General features: G+C 49.0%; 2 protein-coding genes across 2 annotated transcripts in view; both read right to left on the minus strand.

Moving 5' to 3' along the window:
- LOC311144563 (metal transporter CNNM4-like) overlaps positions 1-5087 on the minus strand; it is a 65995-nt gene extending 60908 nt beyond the window's left edge. The window contains exon 1 of the mRNA XM_084180598.1: positions 3663-5087. Coding sequence (XP_084036724.1) covers positions 3663-5058 — 1396 coding nt within the window. The 5' untranslated portion in view covers positions 5059-5087. The remainder of the gene's footprint in view (positions 1-3662) is intronic.
- A 2436-nt stretch (positions 5088-7523) lies between these two features.
- The window catches only part of LOC311144559 (up-regulator of cell proliferation-like), a gene marked incomplete at its 3' end in the record, with an annotated part of 32746 nt that continues 19797 nt past the window's right edge, over positions 7524-20472 (minus strand). Inside the window, exon 3 of the transcript XR_014614508.1 lies at positions 7524-7690. The remainder of the gene's footprint in view (positions 7691-20472) is intronic.

Here is a 20472-nt window from a genome sequence, read left to right on the forward strand (position 1 = left end):
AACAGAAACCCTGCAGTGGAGGCTCCTCAGAGGAGGAAGGAGAGGACCATCCTATTCAGTGAATTTCATAAAAATACAAATAGTGAGACATTTAAAAAGTAACTTTTTTTGATAAAACTACACTAAATACACTCAGGGCACCAAATAACTGATTAAAACACTGTTTTGCAATTAAGTTCTACATTAGCCTCAACAGCACCCTCTACGGTAACGACATGGTGTAGCCGGAAGAGAGCTATTTTCTATCCTCCTCTGGGTACATTGACTTCAATACAAAACCTAGGAGGCTTGTGGTTCTCACCCCCTTCCATAGACTTACACAGTAATTATGACGACATTCAGAGGACATCCTCCAACCTATCAGAGCTCTTGCAGTATGAGCTAACTTCTTGTCCACCCAATCAAAAGGATCAGAGAATGAATCTAGTACTGAAAGCATAAGCTACAGCTAGCTAGCACTGCAGTGGATAAAGTGTGGTGAGTAGTTGACTCAAAGAGAGAAAAATACAATAGTTGAACAGTTAACAAATTAATTTCTTCAAAAATTAAGGAGAAGCAGCAGAGAGAGCATTTATGGTCCTCTGTAGCTCAGCTGGTAGAGCACGGCGCTTGTAACGCCAAGGTAGTGGGTTCGATCCCCGGGACCACCCATACACAAAAAAAATGTATGCACGCATGACTGTAAGTCACTTTGGATAAAAGCGTCTGCTAAATGGCATATTATTATTATTATTTATTCTAAGGTCACTTACTTAGCTAATGCAGCTAGCCTACTCAACAACCTGACTCAAAACAGAGAGGAACGTTATTTATGTTAGCTAGCTGGCTAAGGCTATCCAACACAGCAACTCTTCCAAGTCAAGGTAAGCTTCCGGTTTTATTAATTTATTGCCACCAGGGCCCGCCGATGTAACTGCTAGCTGTACACTGTACTGCGTGATTGTACACATTGTTTGGATTGTGGGTTTACTGACGCGTTAGTTCTAGTTTGTTGACTATAACGTTAATATGGTGGCAATGATGTAGGCTGTGTAGCAGTTAGCGGTTATGGTATGAAGGTTTGGTTTGGATAGGTTTTTGTGCCTGGTCACAGACAGCTGTTGTGTTGTGCACTGAAGTCCACAAGCGAAGAGAAAAGGCGAGAGGAAGAGAGTGCTTAGATGCGAGAAGGAATTCTACAACGAGCAAAGGGATGTCGCTGTATGTGGCTGCTATGAAAGTGAACTGTGTTTGCGGGTGAGCAGGTTCTGTAGCAAAACATTTCTTATACGGAAGCAAACGGAACGAAACGGGGAGAGACCTACCTGAAATTGTCCAACAGAAACTATAGTTTTAGTTGCAAAACAAAACATTTTGCAACTGTTTGGACTAATGATTACACCCCAGAACAGCTAGACGCAGGCAAGAGTGTGCATGGCAGTATTGCATGTGTCACCATCTGTCAACTTGATTACTCCAACTTTTCTCTCGACCTGTGCACCTACGTTATAAACTTTCATTTGTCGGCTAGGTTGTAGCAACCTCATGATGGGTATAGGGAACATTAGAGTATAATGTAGAAGCCTAAACCTATCGATGTTACATTGAGCTGGGTGAATGGAATATGAATGACAGTCATCCAATATGCTGTAACAGAAATAAGGCCATGCTCATTTAAAGAATTGCCCTCCCTAATCTTGAACGGCACGAACCGCCACTGATCTACCTGTTCACCTATAGCTCTGGTTTCACCACAACGCTTGGTCTCTGCTCTCCATGACAACACATTAGACCCTATTCATCTTTAGACTGGACCAAAGAGACAAGGCGGGGGGCATCATACACACAGAGCACTCAGGACAACAGCAAATGGCAGACAGTGTTGGGTGCCATGGCAACCGATGCCAAATGGCAGGGAGTGGAACTCTGGAACTCGACATGCCATGTGGGGGGTTGGGAGTCATGTGTTTCGCCAACTCACCATGGATACGAAACGGACGGCTGCAGAGCCAAACAACACATGTATATCCACTATCCCTCCACGGTGTACTGGGTTAGCCAATAGAGATTAGGTGGAACACTGTTTCACAGCCAAATCTCACCCGCCGTCCTGTAGCCCTGTCTGCCTGCCAGCCACCACAGAAGACGTTCCAGAGAATGGGCTTATGTGCTGCTATACTGACACTTATAATGACATTAACTACAACTTTACTCAATCCTATTGTGCTAGGCTGGCTAGGCTACATTACCTGACAGTAGTAGGATGCAGACTGCCTTGTTTATGTCTGTATGGGCCTACATTGTTCAAGGTTGAGTGAGAGGGCTGACTGAGAATTACAAGGCTACTGTGGTTCTAATTCTAAATCAATGAAAACAGAGAACTAGACACACAATGTCGTCCCAGTCACATGACTGATAACGAAGAGGAGGAAGAGATACCATAACACCAGTGAATCAGAGAGATGCCCCTCCTCCATTCATCTGTAGAGAGAAACACAAAACACACACAGTGTGACCGTCTGTCTGTCTGTCTGTCTGGCAGCCAATGAGAGCTGTAGAAGCTATCTACAGTCCATCTGTCTGTCTGTCTGCCTGGCAGCGAATGAGAGCTGAAGAAGCTATCTACAGTCTGTCTGTGTGTCTGTCTGTCTGTCTGTCTGTCTGCCTGGCAGCGAATGAGAGCTGAAGAAGCTATCTACAGTCTGTCTGTCTGTCTGTCTAGGTGTCTGTCTAGGTGTCTGTCTGTCTAGGTGTATGGATGTCTGTCTAGGTGTATGGATGTCTGTCTAGGTGTCTGTCTAGGTGTCTGTCTAGGTGTCTGTCTAGGTGTCTGTCTAGGTGTCTGTCTAGGTGTCTGTCTACGTCTGTCTGCCTGGCAGCGAATGAAAGCTGAAGAAGCTATCTACAGTCTGTCTGTATGTCTGTCTGTCTAGGTGTCTGTCTGTCTAGGTGTCTGTCTGTATGTCTGTCTGTCTAGGGGTCTGACCTTGAGACCAAACCCTGGGAGAGAGTGATTAAAACACCCCTGCGGGAAAGGGCGAGAGAGCGTGTGTGTGTGTGTGTGTATAGAGAAGCTAGGTGAATGAGAAGTTTGTACACTACAGTGTGTGACGTGACATGGAATCCAATGGGGTGAACCAGGAACAGGATAGAGGCGAGCGGCTCATAGAATGCAGCCAGATAGCCCAGATAGATGCCATATAAAAACATCAAACAAGCCCACAAAGAATCAATAACATAACATCTCTCTCAAAGTTCACTGAAACTGATGGAGAGAAAACATGCATTTCTGGGCCCAAATATTTTGATGTGTGTGTGTGTGTGTCTGATGAAAAGTGACAGTCTATTTCTCTCTCTCACACACACAGACACACACACACACACACACACACACACAGAGGAGTTAAATCCTAATAGGCTCTATCACCTCTCACACACACACTTCCATTGGAAAAGCCCCCATCAGCCACTGCTGTCCCTGACAAGGTAAACAAACTAGGTAAAGGTAGTAAACAAGGTAAATAACTTGTTTAGTGATCAGGTAAACAAACTAATCAATGTAAACAAAACCACATCACCCTCACTACCTTCCCTCCCTGTGAGCCCTTTGGGTCCTGGTCTAAAGTAGTGCACTATAAAGGGAATAGGGTGTCATTTGGGAGCCAACCTGTCTCCAAACAAACCTTTCTTGAACTCCTCCAACATGGAATCCAGCTTGGTGTCATGGAACACGAAGTGCACCGGGTGGTTGTAGAACTTGGTGATGGTCTTCAGCGTCGTACAGTCATCCGGATCAACGAAAGCCAGGTCCTTGACAAACAAGATATCCACAATGTTGGATCTCTCGTCCTCGAACACCGGTATGCGTGTGTAACCGCTCTCCATGATCTCTGACATGGTGTTAAAGTCCAACACCGCGTCGCTGTGGATCATGAAGGAGTTACTGATCGGCGTCATGACATCTTCAACGGTTTTGGTCCGTAGCTCGAGCGCGCCCTGGATCATGTTGAGCTCCTCTTTGACCAGGTCATTGTACGGTTCCGTTACTCTCAGCATCTCCACCAGCTTCTCCCGGTTGTACACGGTACCGATCTCCTGGCCCAGGATGCAGTCCAGGAGTTTACTGATGGGCCATGACAGGGGGAAGGTCACCAACATAAAGAACTTGGTCACCATGATGGTGTTAGCTCCTACAGCCAGTCCGTGGCGAGAGCACAGCGCCTGGGGAACGATCTCCCCGAATATCACAATACCTATAGTGGAAGCGACCACTGCTCCCAGACCTGACCCTATCAAATCATCCAGGAGGATGGTGAGCGTTGTGTTGACAAGCACATTACCCAGGAGCAACGAGCATAAAAGATAGTTCCCTTTCCTCCGAATGGGCTCGATCTTGCTGGCGTACCTCTTCTCCTTTTCGGTACCGCAGTTCTGGACTATACGGAGCTCCATAGGATCCAGGGCCATGAGTCCCAGGTTGAGCCCGCTGAACATACCTGACAGTACCAGCAGGCAGCAGATGAGGATGCACTGGAACCACATAGGAAGCATGGACTTCTTTTCCTCAACCACCCGCAGCCTCCCGTCATCCTCACCCAACAGGTACCACTTGCCATCTTGGCTGTCCCGGACGCACAGCCCATACTCCTTCTTGAGCTCGCGCTTCCGTAGCGGCTTGATTTTCAAACTCACCACCCCCGAGGTTCCGAGGTGGCTCACGTTCATTCCACCCCGGATAACGATATCTTTGGTATATTCGGCGCAAGTCCTGTTAAAATGGGCATTGTTGCTGGTAACATCAACATGTTCATGTTCCATGAACTTGATCTGTGACGAGGTGTCAGGAAGAATCTGCAGCCCGTAGAACCTCATGAAGATGTTGCTCTCCTCTGTTACTTGGATCACCCCGTCGTCTGTGGTAGTGGCCGGCTTGTCGCTCCTCTCCAGCCGCATGCCGAAGACCTGGGTGGGGCTACCGGTCTCCGGGATCCCCGTCTCGGCTTCTGTGCCCGCCGTACACCATAAGAAAAAGATTAAAGTTAGCGTATACCCCTGCCAGCCACTCCAGTCTGTCGCCATGTTTGTTTCACTCTCCGCGAACTCGGAGCTGACGTCACCTACTCACTTTGCACAGCCCGCCCTTCATTAACATAATGCTGCGGCGCGTCCAATCCGCATCCGAAACGTCACCTATTAAAATTGAGCGAGCCCCTCTTGTTTTCTTAAGGTGGACTGCTAGTATTGTTTTTAAGATGAACGTACGCAAGGGTATCAATAACATTTGTGGCACTTATACATGTTATTTTAGGTATTGATATGGAACAGTGGCGCTTTACACATTATATTTATTGTTGTTTAAAGCGGAAATCTGTATTTGAAACAATAACCAAGCGTTTTCCCCGCCACTGGTTCGGTGGAAAGTTCCGCCACTGGTTCGGTAGAAAGTTGAGGATTGGGGCTGCAGAAATGTAACCACTCAAATTCATAGACAGAGCTATGGATACAAGAACTGACCATCCATGATATCATGCTATACAGTGTTTCTTTATATTGACTTTGTTTACAAACAAACAATGTTCTATTTTGGGTTCTGATGGGGACAGTTCAACTAAGCTAATGAGTCATTTATAAGTTATATTCTTCAAGAATCAGTGGGTACATATAATTAATTTATAAATCCAAAAATGGATGTAGCAACTGCAGATTGCCCCTTTAAAGTCTGAAATGGATTATTGTAAAATGTCTTATTATCACATACACCTGCTCCTATTTTCAGTCAACTGCACCTTGTTGGTAGTAAACATTACATCATGACATAAATGCCTCACTCTGATTGTAGAGTGATGAGATCATTCCCAAATTCTGATATTTCTAACTGAGTACACGGGGATCTACTGCTCTACCACTACCCTGCAAGATATTTCTGAACATTTGGACATACGAGAAGTGTCTTTATCTTTTCATATGATAATTTATTTTTTTACCAACATGTAGGGGTTCATATTGATAGGAGATTGACTAGTGCCTGCACCACACACAAGCAGTACAGACCTGGGTTCAAATACATGTGTATTAGAGTATTTGTTATTAAAATACTTTAAGTACTTTTATCTGAGTATTTTAATCGTTATTTGTTAAAAATAAAAAATAAAAATAAAATAGTCTAGCAAATTGTATTTGAAAGTATTTTCAAACACTTATTTGAAATATTATTTTGAAATACCTGGGTTAAGTGCATGGGAGTTTATTTGAGTCAATGTATTTGAGTATTTTCAAATACTTTCCAATATTCCACTACTTGTTTTTTCAGATAAAGGCTATCTGAATTAGGGTTGCAAAGGGAATGTTTATTACTGGAAACTTTCAAAGTTTACCAGGAAACTACCAGAATCTATCTCAAGACATCTAGTGGCCCTTTTGGGTAATTCAGATGATCAGAAATCAAATCAAATCGAATTGTATTTGTCACACGTGCCGAATACAACAGGTGTAGACCTTACAGTGAATTGCTTACTTACAAGCCCTTAACCAACAATGCCGTTTTAAGAAAATAAGAGTTAAGAAAATATTTACAAAATAAACTAAAGTAAACATTTTTTTACAAAAAAGAACAATAACGAGGCTATATATAGGTGGTATGTGCGGGGCAGTGGAGGCTGCTGAGGGGAGGACATCTCATAATAATGGCTGGAATGGAGTCAATGGAGTGGTATCAAACACATTAAAGATGTGGTTTTCATGTGGTTGATACCACTCCATTGACTCCATTCCAGCCATTATTATGAGCCATCCTCCCCTCAGCAGCCTCCACTGGTGCGGGCGGGGGTACAGATTAGTCGAGGTAATTGAGGTAATATGTACATGTAGGTAGGGGTAAAGTGACTATGCATAGATAATAAACAGTGACTAGCAGCAGTGTAAAAAAAAAGAAAGGTGGGGGGGTCAATGCAAATAGTACGGGTAGCCATTTGATGAATTGTTCAGTAGTCTTATGGCTTGGGTGTAGAAGCTGTTAAGGAGCCTTTTGGGCTTAGACTTGGCGCTCCGGTACCGCTTGCCGTGCAGTAGCAGAGAGAACAGTCTATGACTTGGGTGGCTGGAGTCTCTGTCAATTTTTTGGGCCTTCCTCTGACACCACCTAGTATAGAGGCTCGATGGTGCTGCTGTAGAACCTTTTGAGGATCTGGGGACCCATGCCAAATCTTTTCAGTCTCCAGAGGGGTGTAGGCGTTGTCATGCCCTCTTCATGACTGTCTTGGTGTGTTTGGACCAGTGGCGGCTCCTGAAAAAATTCTCAGGAGGGGCAATTTTTCTGATGATTTAGGTGACCTACACACATTTTAAAAAAGATATGTCCAGCAACAACATGAAGACAGGGGCAGCATATAAGTCAATACCAGAAGCATTTATTGACTGATCTGGGGAGATGGATTCCAGTTTCTGTGACAGATTATAAATAATCTCTGATGCCTTTGTTATATTAGCTTTTGGTTGAATGTACTGTCGTAGTAAATATATAATGTTATAGCTTGGTCTGACTAAAATCTTGTGCATGACCCATTTTGTGTTGGGCGTTTGTTTTCAATCAATGCTGTTCCTATCCTATAACAATGGACAAAAGAGTCCTATCTTGTCAGCCTTGTCAGCAGGTGGCCAAGGACAACACCCACGCCATAGGTCTCTCAGTTCTTCCAACTCACGAGTTCTTGCTCTGAGGACACACACACACACACACACACACACACACACACATCATCACTGATAACACACACACACACATCATCACTGTTAAACACACACACACACACACACACAAAAATCCCCTCTCTTTAGGCTGAACATTTGAAGACAGAGAACCCGACTCAGAGCCAATGCAACAGTGGAGGGGACCTCGCCCAACTCATCAGGACCAATCAGAAGATCAGAACTACTAGATTCAACCTACATCATTTATTGTATAAAATGTCTGCACACAATGTTTTCGGGGCTCTCTTCAGATAGCTCCCTAAGAGTTTGACGAACGAGTCCGTGCACGCGATTCCAGATATCTTTACCTCTGAATAAACTGCCTTTATTATACCATATCCACCCTGTCCAAAGTCTCTACTTGGTCTCAGTTCTCCAGTAAACTTGTGATTATCAACAGTACACAACGGTAACAAACAATTGGGGGAACTCACGGGGCAGATAGTAAGGTCGCAGTGACACAGAAAGCAGTTCAATGTCGGGGGTACAGAGTCGCTCTCTTACCAGGATCGATTTTCCCTGTGACTGTCAGATCGCGTTCCGCTCTGACCAGGGTGAAGCCGGCCGGCTCCACTTCTCTGTCCGGGACTCTGTCATCCAGCCAAGTCTCCCAGCTGTATTGGATTCCGCTGCCAGCAGCGTTTTCATTATTTAGTCCATTCGTAGCGGGTATGTACACGATCAACAAGATCAGTCCAAAACCCACCACTGGAAATCCATGGTTGGCAGAATGTTTGTAAACTAAGTGTACAAATTAAAAACATAAAATAACGCCACTAAGTGTACAAATTAAAAACATAAGATAACGCCACACTGCAGGTCGCAACAGAGCCGCTGCTAGCCGCTATTTGCTTAGTTACGTTCATGGTTACGTCACGTATGACGAAAGCGCGTAAGTGCAAGCCCTCAGAAACCCATAGAGATTGTATTGAAAGCTTTGAAATTTGAAAAAAATAGATTTTACATGACAGGCTATGAGAGACTTCTGGGCGATTTTCAACCTGACTGAAATCGCCCCAAAAACGGGCGGGGCCATTTGAAGCACGACTTTAGCCTGATTTGACATTTAGTGGCACTGTGGCAGATCAGACGTCTAGATTACAACACTGATAACTACTGTTGCCGTGATATAATTGATTAGAAAAAAAATCCCTTCCTTTTCCCGTTTGGCAGTGCGTCGCCCATATCGCCCTATTGAACAGGCCGTCCCTGGTTTGGACCATGATAGTTTGTTGGTGATGTGGACACCAAGGAACTTGAAGCTCTCGACCCGCTCCACTACAGCCCCATCGATGTGAATGGGGGCGTGTTCAGTCCTCCTTTTCCTGTAGTCCAGGTGTCTGTAATGATCTCTGGCCCTCTCTCTGGCCTTATCACATGAAAAATATATGAAATAATCAAATAAGATGATTTTGAAGAAAAAAAAGAATGACAAAGCTGTAAAACACGATCCTAAACATAAACCATTTACTTAGTGAATACCATTGGTGTTTAATATGAGGGTTTCAGCATGAAATATCCTTTAGATTTTTTATACACTTGTATTTATTTTACTATATCAGTACAGTGTGTCACGGTTTCGGCCGAGGCTGCTCCTCCTCCTGGTTCGGGCAGGCTTCGGCGGTCGTCGTCCCCGGAGTACTAGCTGCCACCGATCTATGTTTCATGTTCGTTTGGTTTTGTCTTGATGTTGTACACCTGTGTCTAGTTAGTCCTCGTTAGTGTCCTATTTAGTTCTCGTTGTGTGTGTCTGTGTTTGTGTGTGATTGCTCTTCTGTTTTGGTGTTTGAGCTACGTACTTCCCTCCAGTGTTTGGAGAGGTTTTGCACTGTCACGATCGTCGGGAACAGAGGACCAATGCGCAGCGTTGAATGCAAACATATTTATTAACACTGAAGGATAACACGAACAAAAACGATAACGTGACAGTCAACGGTCTAACACAAACCAACTAGAACAAGATCCCACAACTAATGTGGGAAAACAGACTCTATAAGTATGGCTCCCAATCAGAGACAACCATCAACAGCTGACACTCGTTGCCTCTGATTGGGAACCACTCTGGCCAACACAGAAATACAATACATAGAATCCCGACATAGAAACACAACACATAGATCTACACACCCTGGCTCAACATAACAGTGTCCCCAGAGCCAGGGCGTGACAGTACCCCCCCCCTAAAGGCGCGGACTCCGACCGCGTCAACCAAATACCACAGGGGAGGGACCTGGTGCGGGGAGCAGGAACAGGACGGGCCGGGCTGGCGACGCGCACCATTGGCCTGGTGCGGGGAGCAGGAACAGGACGGGCCGGGCTGACGACGCGCACCATTGGCCTGGTGCGGGGAGCAGGAACAGGCCGGGCCGGGCTGGCGACGCGCACCATAGGCTTGGTGCGGGGAGCAGGAACAGGCCGGGCCGGGCTGGCGACGTGCACCATAGGCTCGGTGCGGGGAGCAGGAACAGGCCGGGCCGGGCTGACGACACGCACCAAAGGCTCGATGCGAGGAACAGGAACAGGCCGGACCGTACTGGGGACACACACCACTGGCCCTATGCAGGGATCAGGAACGGGCCGGACCGGACTGGTAACACACCCCAGTACCTTTCGCCGTGCCTCCACACTTTCCCTCTCCTCTGTGACCAGTGGCCCCCTTAACCTGGCGGCCTCCTCTGCACACCCGCTGGACCGCTCCATCGCGGCCTCCTGCTGCCCCGTCGTCCACTGCGTGAGCCCCCCCCTAAAACATTTCTGGGGGTCTCTCCTCCCCGTGGGCCAGGCCTCTATAGTTCTCACCCAACTCTCGCTCTTCTGCTTCCAACTCCAGCCATTCTGCTCTTCATTTGGCTTGACCCAGTTGAGACTCTTCCTCCACTGTTCCCAAGTCCACCCTCTCTGCTCTTCACTAGGCTTGACCCAGTCGAGGTTGCCACTGAGATCTGCTAGCGATTCCCCTGGCGATGGCTCCTGGACACGCTGCTTGGTCCAGTTTTGGTGGGATCTTCTCTCACGATCGTCGGGAACAGAGGACCAATGCGCAGCGTTGAATGCAAACATATTTATTAACACTGAAGGATAACACGAACAAAAACGATAACGTGACAGTCAACGGTCTAACACAAACCAACTAGAACAAGATCCCACAACTAATGTGGGAAAACAGACTCTATAAGTATGGCTCCCAATCAGAGACAACCATCAACAGCTGACACTCGTTGCCTCTGATTGGGAACCACTCTGGCCAACACAGAAATACAATACATAGAATCCCGACATAGAAACACAACACATAGATCTACACACCCTGGCTCAACATAACAGTGTCCCCAGAGCCAGGGCGTGACATGCACATGTTAGTGCGCCGTTTGTTTGACGCCTGTGTGCGCCGTTATTTCGCCTCCGGGCTTATTGTGCTCATTTACTACGTGAATATTTCACTAAAGTATTTTGGACTGAGCTTCTGCGTCCTGCGCTTGATTCCTGCACCACACCCACCTTCAGCACCCCTTGACAGAATCACACACCACTGAATGGAATCAGCAGGATCAACGGTCACGCCCGAGTCGCTCGAGGAGCATGTCCGCGGCCAGGATGACCAGATACGACAACTGGGGACCACTCTACAGGATGTCATCAACACCCTGCACCGATGGGAGTCCAGAGGGGTACCCACACCTCCACCTACCCTGCCAACCCCATCGGCCGGTCCACCAGTCCCAGGTCCGGAACCCAGGGGGATTCGGCTCTCACTCCCGAGGGCGTATGACGGAACAGCTGCCGGGTGTCAGGGGTTCCTCCTGCAGGTGGAGCTCTACCTGGCCACTGTACACCCGGTGCCCTCGGGACACGAGAGCGTTTCCGCCCTCATCTCCTGTCTCACGGGCAAGGCGTTGGAATGGGCCAACGCCGAGTGGAGGAAGATGGATGCCACCACCATCTTCTACGCCGAGTTCTCCCGTCGCTTCAAGGCCGTGTTCGACCATCCACCTGAGGGCAAAGCGGCGGGGGAGCGTCTAGTCCACCTGAGACAGGGGAGGAGGAGCGCACAGGCGTTTGCGCTGGAGTTCCGGACTCTAGCGGCGGATGCAGGGTGGAATGAACGGGCCCTCATCGACCATTTTCGATGTAGCCTACGGGTGGACGTTCAACGTGAGTTGGCCTGCAGGGATACCAATCTCACCTTCGACCAGTTGGTCGATATGTCCATCCGTCTGGACACCCTGCTGGCCACCCGTGGACGTCCCGAGGGGGGTCCGTCCATTCCACCCTCCGGCACCTCCGAGCCGAGCCCTATGGAGCTCGGGGGTGCCGGCGCTAGAGAAAGGAGGAGGAAGAGCCCGAGGGGACCTGTCTCCTGCACCAAGTGCGGTCGTGGAGGGCACACTGCGGCCAGGTGCTGGGGAGGGTTCTCCGGGGGAGAAGACAACAGGCCACGCACTGGGGAGACCTCCCAGGTGAGTAGACGCCCCACTTACCCAGAGCTCTCTGTTGCGCACTTTTGTATACCTGTTTGTTTTCCACAGGTTGCACCTCATTCCCAGCATAAGGCGCTAGTAGATTCAGGCGCAGCTGGGAATTTTGTTGATCGAAAGTTTTGTTTAGATTTAGGGATCCCTCTCCTACCTGTTGACAAACCTTTTCCCGTTCATGCCTTAGATAGCCGCCCGTTGGGGTCGGGGTTGATTAGGGAGATCACAGCACCACTTAGGATGTGTGCGCAGGGGGGTCATGAAGAGACTATACAGCTGTATCTGATCGACTCTCCTGCGTACCCAGTGGTGCTGGGAATTCTCTGGTTAAGCACCCATAACCCTGCTATTTCGTGGCAACAGAGGGCTCTCGATGGGTGGTCTGCTCAGTGCGAGGGGCGATGTCTGGGTGTTTCCGTGGGGGCGACTTCGGTGGAAAGTCCAAACCAAGTGCCCGCACTGCACATTCCGCCTGAATATGGGGATTTAGCTCTCGTGTTTAGTAAAACTAGGGCGACGCAGTTGCCTCCTCATAGACAGGGGGATTGTGCGATTGATCTCCAGGCAGGAGCAGCGCTCCCACGGAGCCACGTGTATCCTTTGTCTCAAGAGGAGAGAAAAGCTATGGAGACTTACATAGCCGAATCTTTGAGACAGGGATACATTCGGTCCTCCACTTCTCCCGCCTCCTCAAGCTTCTTTTTTGTGAAGAAAAAAGATGGAGGGTTGCGCCCGTGCATTGATTACCGTGGTCTCAATCAGATTACTGTGAAATACAGTTATCCACTCCCTCTGATTGCGACCATGACGGAGTCATTGCATGGAGCGCGGTTTTTCACAAAACTGGATCTCAGGAGCGCGTATAACTTGGTGCGCATTAGGGAGGGCGACGAATGGAAAACAGCGTTTAGTACCACGTCAGGTCATTTCGAGTATCTCGTCATGCCATATGGGTTGATGAATGCTCCATCAGTCTTCCAATCCTTCGTAGATGACATTTTCCGGGATATGCAGGGGCAAGGGGTGGTCGTGTACATTGATGACATTCTGGTGTACTCGTCTACCCGAGCCGAGCATATAACCCTGGTGCGTCGTGTATTGAGGAGGTTGTTGGAGCACGACCTATATGTCAAGGCAGAGAAATGTCTGTTTTTCCAGGAGTCGGTCTCCTTTTTGGGTTATCGGTTGTCCGCGTCAGGGGTGAGAATGGAGGTGGATCGTGTGTCCGCTGTGCGTAATTGGCAAACCCCAACCACTGTCAAAGAGGTGCAGCAGTTCTTGGGCTTTGCGAATTACTACCGGATGTTTATCCGGGGTTTTGGACAGGTGGCAGCTCCCATCACGTCCCTTCTGAAAGGGGGTCCGGTGCGCCTGCAGTGGTCAGCTGATGCGGACAGGGCCTTTAGGAGACTGAAGGACCTGTTTACGTCGGCTCCGGTGCTGGCGCATCCGGATCCCGCATTACCCTTTCAGGTTGAGGTGGACGCGTCTGAGGCTGGTATAGGGGCCGTTCTCTCTCAACGGTCCGGCACGCCACCTAAACTCCGCCCCTGTGCTTTTTACTCAAAAAAGCTCAGCCCGGCGGAGCGTAATTATGACGTCGGGGACAGGGAGCTGTTAGCTGTAGTTCAGGCCCTCAAGGTGTGGAGGCATTGGCTTGAGGGGGCTCAACACCCTTTCCTCAATTTGACTGACCATCGGAACCTGGAGTACATCCGGGCAGCGAGGAGACTGAACCCTCGCCAGGCTCGATGGAGTATGTTTCTCACCAGGTTCGTATTTAAAATCACGTACATCCCTGGGTCCCAGAATGGTAAGGCAGATGCGCTGTCCCGGCGGTATGACACGGAGGAGAGGTCCGTTGAGCCTACTCCCATACTACCGGAGTCTTGTCTTGTGGCACCGGTGGTGTGGGAGGTCGATGCCGAAATCGAGCGAGCGTTGCCTACCGACCCCAGCCCTCCACAGTGTCCTGAGGGTCGGAAGTACGTTCCGCTCGAGATTCGGGATCGACTCATTTACTGGGCTCACACGTCACCATCCTCTGGACATCCGGGTATTGGCCGGACAGTGCATTGTCTTAGCACTAAATACTGGTGGCCCACGTTAGCCAGGGATGTGAGGGTTTATGTCTCCTCCTGCTTGGTGTGCGCCCAGTGTAAGGCGCCCAGACACCTGCCCAGGGGTAAGTTACAACCCCTGCCCGTTCCACAACGGTGGATTTTATGACAGACCTTCCCCTTTCTCAGGGGAATACCACCATCCTGGTCGTTGTGGACCGGTTCTCTAAGGCCTGTCGTCTTCTCCCTATGTCGGGTCTGCCTACTGCCCTACAAACCGCAGAGCCCCGATTTACCCACGTCTTCCGGCATTACGGGGTACCCGAGGATATAGTGTCTGATCGAGGCCCCCAGTTTACCTCCCGAGTATGGAGAGCGTTCATGGAGCGTTTGGGGGTCTCGGTTAGCCTTACCTCAGGGTACCACCCGGAGAGTAACGGGCAGGTAGAACGTGTCAACCAGGATGTGGGTAGGTTTCTTAGTTCGTATTGCCAGGACCGGCCTGAGGAGTGGGCTCGATACATTCCCTGGGCCGAGATGGCCCAGAACTCTCTTCGCCACTCCTCTACCAACCTAACCCCCTTCCAATGTGTGTTAGGTTACCAGCCGGTTCTGGCACCTTGGCAGCAGAGCCAGATCGAGGCCCCTGCGGTGGATGATTGGATGAGGCGCTCGGAGGAGACGTGGAACGCTGCCCACGTCCACCTGCAGCGGGCCATCCGTCGTCACAAGGCGAGCGCCGATCTCCACCGCAGTGAGGGGCCGGTGTACGCACCCGGTGATCGAGTCTGGCTCTCTACCAGAAACCTACCCCTCCGCCTGCCCTGCCGGAAGCTGGGTCGGCGGTTTGTGGGGCCTTTTAAAGTCCTGAGAAGATTGAACGAGGTGTGTTATAGGTTACATCTACCTGTTGAATATAAGAATATTAACCTCTCGTTCCATGTGTCTCTTCTCAGGCCGGTGGTAGCTGGTCCACTCCAGGAAGGTGAGATAGGAGAGACTCCTCCGCCCCCACTGGACATCGAGGGGGCTCCGGCGTACACCGTTCGGTCCATCTTGGACTCAAGACGCCGGATGGGGGGTCTCCAGTATCTCGTGGAGTGGGAGGGGTACGGCCCGGAGGAGCGGTGCTGGGTGCCGCGGAGGGACATCCTAGACCCATCTCTCCTGTCGGAGTTCCACCGGGACCATCCCGCGCGCCCTGCTCCGCGTCCTCCTGGTCGTCCCTGAGGCCGGGTAGGCGCACGGCTGGAGCCGCACGTCAAGGGGGGGGTACTGTCACGGTTTCGGCCGAGGCTGCTCCTCCTCCTGGTTCGGGCAGGCTTCGGCGGTCGTCGTCCCCGGAGTACTAGCTGCCACCGATCTATGTTTCATGTTCGTTTGGTTTTGTCTTGATGTTGTACACCTGTGTCTAGTTAGTCCTCGTTAGTGTCCTATTTAGTTCTCGTTGTGTGTGTCTGTGTTTGTGTGTGATTGCTCTTCTGTTTTGGTGTTTGAGCTACGTACTTCCCTCCAGTGTTTGGAGAGGTTTTGCACATGTTAGTGCGCCGTTTGTTTGACGCCTGTGTGCGCCGTTATTTCGCCTCCGGGCTTATTGTGCTCATTTACTACGTGAATATTTCACTAAAGTCTTTTGGACTGAGCTTCTGCGTCCTGCGCTTGATTCCTGCACCACACCCACCTTCAGCACCCCTTGACACAGTGGGGAAAAAAAGTATTTAGTCAGCCACCAATTGTGCAAGTTCTCCCACTTAAAAAGATGAGAGAGGCCTGTAATTTTCATTATAGGTACACGTCAACTATGACAGACAAAATGAGGGAAAAAAATCCAGAAAATCACATTGTAAGATTTTTATTGAATTTATTTGCAAATTATGGTGGAAAATAAGTATTTGGTCAATAACAAAAGTTTCTCAATACTTTGTTATATACCCTTTGTTGGCAATGACACAGGTCAAACGTTTTCTGTAAGTCTTCACAAGGTTTTCACACACTGTTGCTGGTATTTTGGCCCATTCCTCCATGCAGATCTCCTCTAGAGCAGTGATGTTTTGGGGCTGTCGCTGGGCAACACAGACTTTCAACTCCCTCCAAAGATTTTCTATGGGGTTGAGATCTGGAGACTGGCTAGGCCACTCCAGGACCTTGAAATGCTTCTTACGAAGCCACTCCTTCGTTGCCCAGGCGGTGTGTTTGGGATCACTGTCATGCTGAAAGACCCAGCCACGTTTCATCTTCAATGCCCTTGCTGATGGAAGGAGGTTTTCACTCAAAATCTCACGATACATGGCCCCATTCATTCTTTCCTTTACACGGATCAGTCGTCCTGGTCCCTTTGCAGAAAAACAGCCCCAAAGCATGATGTTTCCACCCCCATGCTTCACAGTAGGTATGGTGTTCTTTGGATGCAACTCAGCATTCTTTGTCCTCCAAACACGACGAGTTGAGTTTTTACCAAAAAGTTATATTTTGGTTTCATCTGACCATATGACATTCTCCCAATCCTCTTCTGGATCATCCAAATGCACTCTAGCAAACTTCAGACGGGCCTGGACATGTACTGGCTTAAGCAGGGGGACACGTCTGGCACTGCAGGATTTGAGTCCCTGGCGGCGTAGTGTGTTACTGATGGTAGGCTTTGTTACTTTGGTCCCAGCTCTCTGCAGGTCATTCACTAGGTCCCCCCGTGTGGGTCTGGGATTTTTGCTCACCGTTCTTGTGATCATTTTGACCCCACGGGGTGAGATCTTGCGTGGAGCCCCAGATCGAGGGAGATTATCAGTGGTCTTGTATGTCTTCCATTTCCTAATAATTGCTCCCACAGTTGATTTCTTCAAACCAAGCTGCTTACCTATTGCAGATTCAGTCTTCCCAGCCTGGTGCAGGTCTACAATTTTGTTTCTGGTGTCCTTTGACAGCTCTTTGGTCTTGGCCATAGTGGAGTTTGGAGTGTGACTGTTTGAGGTTGTGGACAGGTGTCTTTTATACTGATAACAAGTTCAAACAGGTGCCATTAATACAGGTAATGAGTGGAGGACAGAGGAGCCTCTTAAAGAAGAAGTTACAGGTCTGTGAGAGCCAGAAATATTGCTTGTTTGTAGGTGACCAAATACTTATTTTCCACCATAATTTGCAAATAAATTCATTAAAAATCCTACAATGTGATTTTCTGGAAATCTTTTTCTCAATTTGTCTGTCATAGTTGACGTGTACCTATGATGAAAAATTACAGGCCTCTCTCATCTTTTTAAGTGGGAGAACTTGCACAATTGGTGGCTGACTAAATACTTTTTTTCCCCACTGTATGTATTTGTTGTCAATGTTTTGGCGTCAAACTTGTGGCAGTTGTGACAAAAGTCAATAGTTGGATGAGTTGCAGAGGTATTTTTTTTTACATTGTTCCATTTTTGTCTTAACCATATGGTCTATCTACTAGAAACTCATGGACAATATGGACAGATGAATGAATACTATATATGAATACAATTTTTAAGGGTTATTCAAGTATAAATGACCAAAGTTACAATAGATTGCCCTAGATGTTCTGTTAATTACCAATATTACTGAAGATTCCACTAACTTGGATAAATGACCAGTAGTTTTGCAACCCTAATCTGAATACTTGTTTTGAAATGTATTGAAAAGCAAATGAAATTCCTGAAATAGAGAGTACGACCCTGCCTTACACAGGAAGCGGCACAGGTCCTAATCCAGGCACTTGTCATCTCCCGTCTGGATTACTGCAACTCGCTGTTGGCTGGGCTCCCTGCCTGTGCCATTAAACCCCTACAACTCATCCAGAATGCCGCAGCCCGTCTGGTGTTCAACCTTCCCAAGTTCTCTCACGTCACCCCGCTCCTCCGCACACTCCACTGGCTTCCAGTTGAAGCTCGTATCTGCTACAAGACCATGGTGCTTGCCTACGGAGCTGTGAGGGGAGCGGCACCTCCGTACCTTCAGGCTCTGATCAGTCCCTACACCCAAACGAGGGCACTGCGTTCATCCACCTCTGGCCTGCTGGCTCCCCTACCTCTGCGGAAGCATAGTTCCCGCTCAGCCCAGTCAAAACTGTTCGCTGCTCTGGCACCCCAATGGTGGAACAAGCTCCCTCACGACGCCAGGACAGCGGAGTCACTCACCACCTTCCGGAGACATTTGAAACCCCACCTCTTTAAGGAATACCTGGGATAGGATAAAGTAATAATTCTACCACCCCCCCCCCCCCCTTTACTCCAACCCCCCCCCCCCCCCAAAATAAAATATAAAAAATAAATAAAAATTTAAAAATTTAAAAAATTGTAAAGTGGTTATCCCACTGGCTATAAGGTGAATGCACCTATTTGTAAGTCGCTCTGGATAAGAGCGTCTGCTAAATAACGTAAATGTAAATGTAAATGTAAAATGTAAATGTATTTGAACCCAGGTCTGCTGCAGTGTCAATGCAGATACCCAATACTCATCCTGACTGGTATGTGAGTAACTGGCAGCAGGGCATTGCGTCCTAGTATGCATGGTGCTCTTGGCATCTGAGGTACGTATGCCCATTGCCCCTGTTACCCTGCCCATGACCTGCCCTGCCACACACCCTGGTGGATTTCCTGGGCCAGCTGCCATTTGCAGGAGTCAGGAGAAAATAGATGCTAGAATAGATCCTGGTCCTGTGGGTCTCAGAATAGATCCTGGTCCTGTGGGTCTCATAATATATCCTGGTCCTGTGGGTCTCATAATAGATCCTGGCCCTGTGGGTCTCAGAATAGATCCTGGTCCTGTGGGTCTCAGAATAGATCCTGGTCCTGTGGGTCTCATAATATATCCTGGTCCTGTGGGTCTCATAATAGATCCTGGTCCTGTGGGTCTCAGAATAGATCCTGGTCCTGTGGGTCTCATAATAGATCCTGTTCCTGTGGGTATCATAATAGATCCTGGTCCTGTGGGTCTCATAATAGATCCTGGTCCTGTGGGTCTGTCACGCTCTGGTTCCGGGACGTTGTTTATGAACCAGGGTGTGTTTGTATTGTTGGGTATTTGTTGTGGGGTTGGTTGTAAGGGTGTATTCGGTTGGTTGTGTTTTGGGTGTGTTAATTGTGGTGTCGTGTGACTCCCAATCGGAGGTAACGAGTGTCAGCTGTCGGCTCGTTATCTCTGATTGGGAGCCATATTTATTCTGTCTGTGTTCTCATGTGGGTTGTGGGTTTTTGTTCCATTTGTTCCGTGTTTCAGTCGTTGTACTGTGGACTTCACGAGTCGTCTTTTGTTTTGTATTTCGGTGCTTTTTCAATTAAAGTCATGTTCGTTCAACGCGCTGCGCTTTGGTCTCCTTCACTCCTAGACGATCGTGACAGAAAAGCCCACCACAAGAGGACCAAGCAGCGTAACAAGCGGCAACAGGACCTACCTACACAGGATTTATGGACGCCTCCTAAGGATTCATGGACATGGGAGGAGATTCGGGCTGGAAAGGGTCCTTGGGCACAACCGGAGGAATATCACCGCCCTCGTGAAGAGCTAGAGGCAGCTAAAGCCGAGAGGAGGTGGTATGAGGAGGCAGCACGGAGCCGAGGCTGGAAGCCCGAGAGTACTACCCAAAAATTTCTTGGGGGGGGGCTAAAAGGGAGTGTGGCGAAGTCAGGTAGGAGACCTGCGCCTACTCCCTGGACTGACCGTGGAGAGCGAGAGTACGGGCAGACACCGTGTTACGCAGTAGAGCGCATGGTGTCTCCTGTACGCAGGCATAGCCCGGTACGGTACATTCCAGCTCCACGTATCGGCCGGGCTAGATTGAGCATTGAGCCGGAGGTCATGAAGCCGGCCCTACGCATCAAGCCACCAGTGCGTCTCCTCGGGCCGGCTTACATGGCACCTGCCTTACGCATGGTGTCCCCGGTTCGCCCACATAGCCCGGTGCGGGCTATTCCTCCTTCCCGTACTGGTCGGGCGACGGGGAGTATACAACCAGGTAAGGTTGGGCAGGCTCAGTGCTCAAGGGAGCCAGTACGCCTGCACGGTCCGGTATTTCCGGCGCCACCTCCCCGCTCCAGTCCAGTACCACCAGTGCATACACCACGCACCAAGCCTCCTGTGTGTCCCCAGAGTCCTGTGCGTCCTGTTGTTGCTCTCCGCACTAGCCCCGAGATGCGTGTCCTCAGCCCGGTACCTCCAGTTCCGGCACCACGCATCAGGCCTACGGTGCGTCCCCAGGGTCCAGCATGCCCTGT

Source organism: Coregonus lavaretus (genome assembly GCF_964263955.1).
Source record: "Coregonus lavaretus genome assembly, chromosome: 17".
Classification (NCBI taxonomy): domain Eukaryota; kingdom Metazoa; phylum Chordata; class Actinopteri; order Salmoniformes; family Salmonidae; genus Coregonus; species Coregonus lavaretus.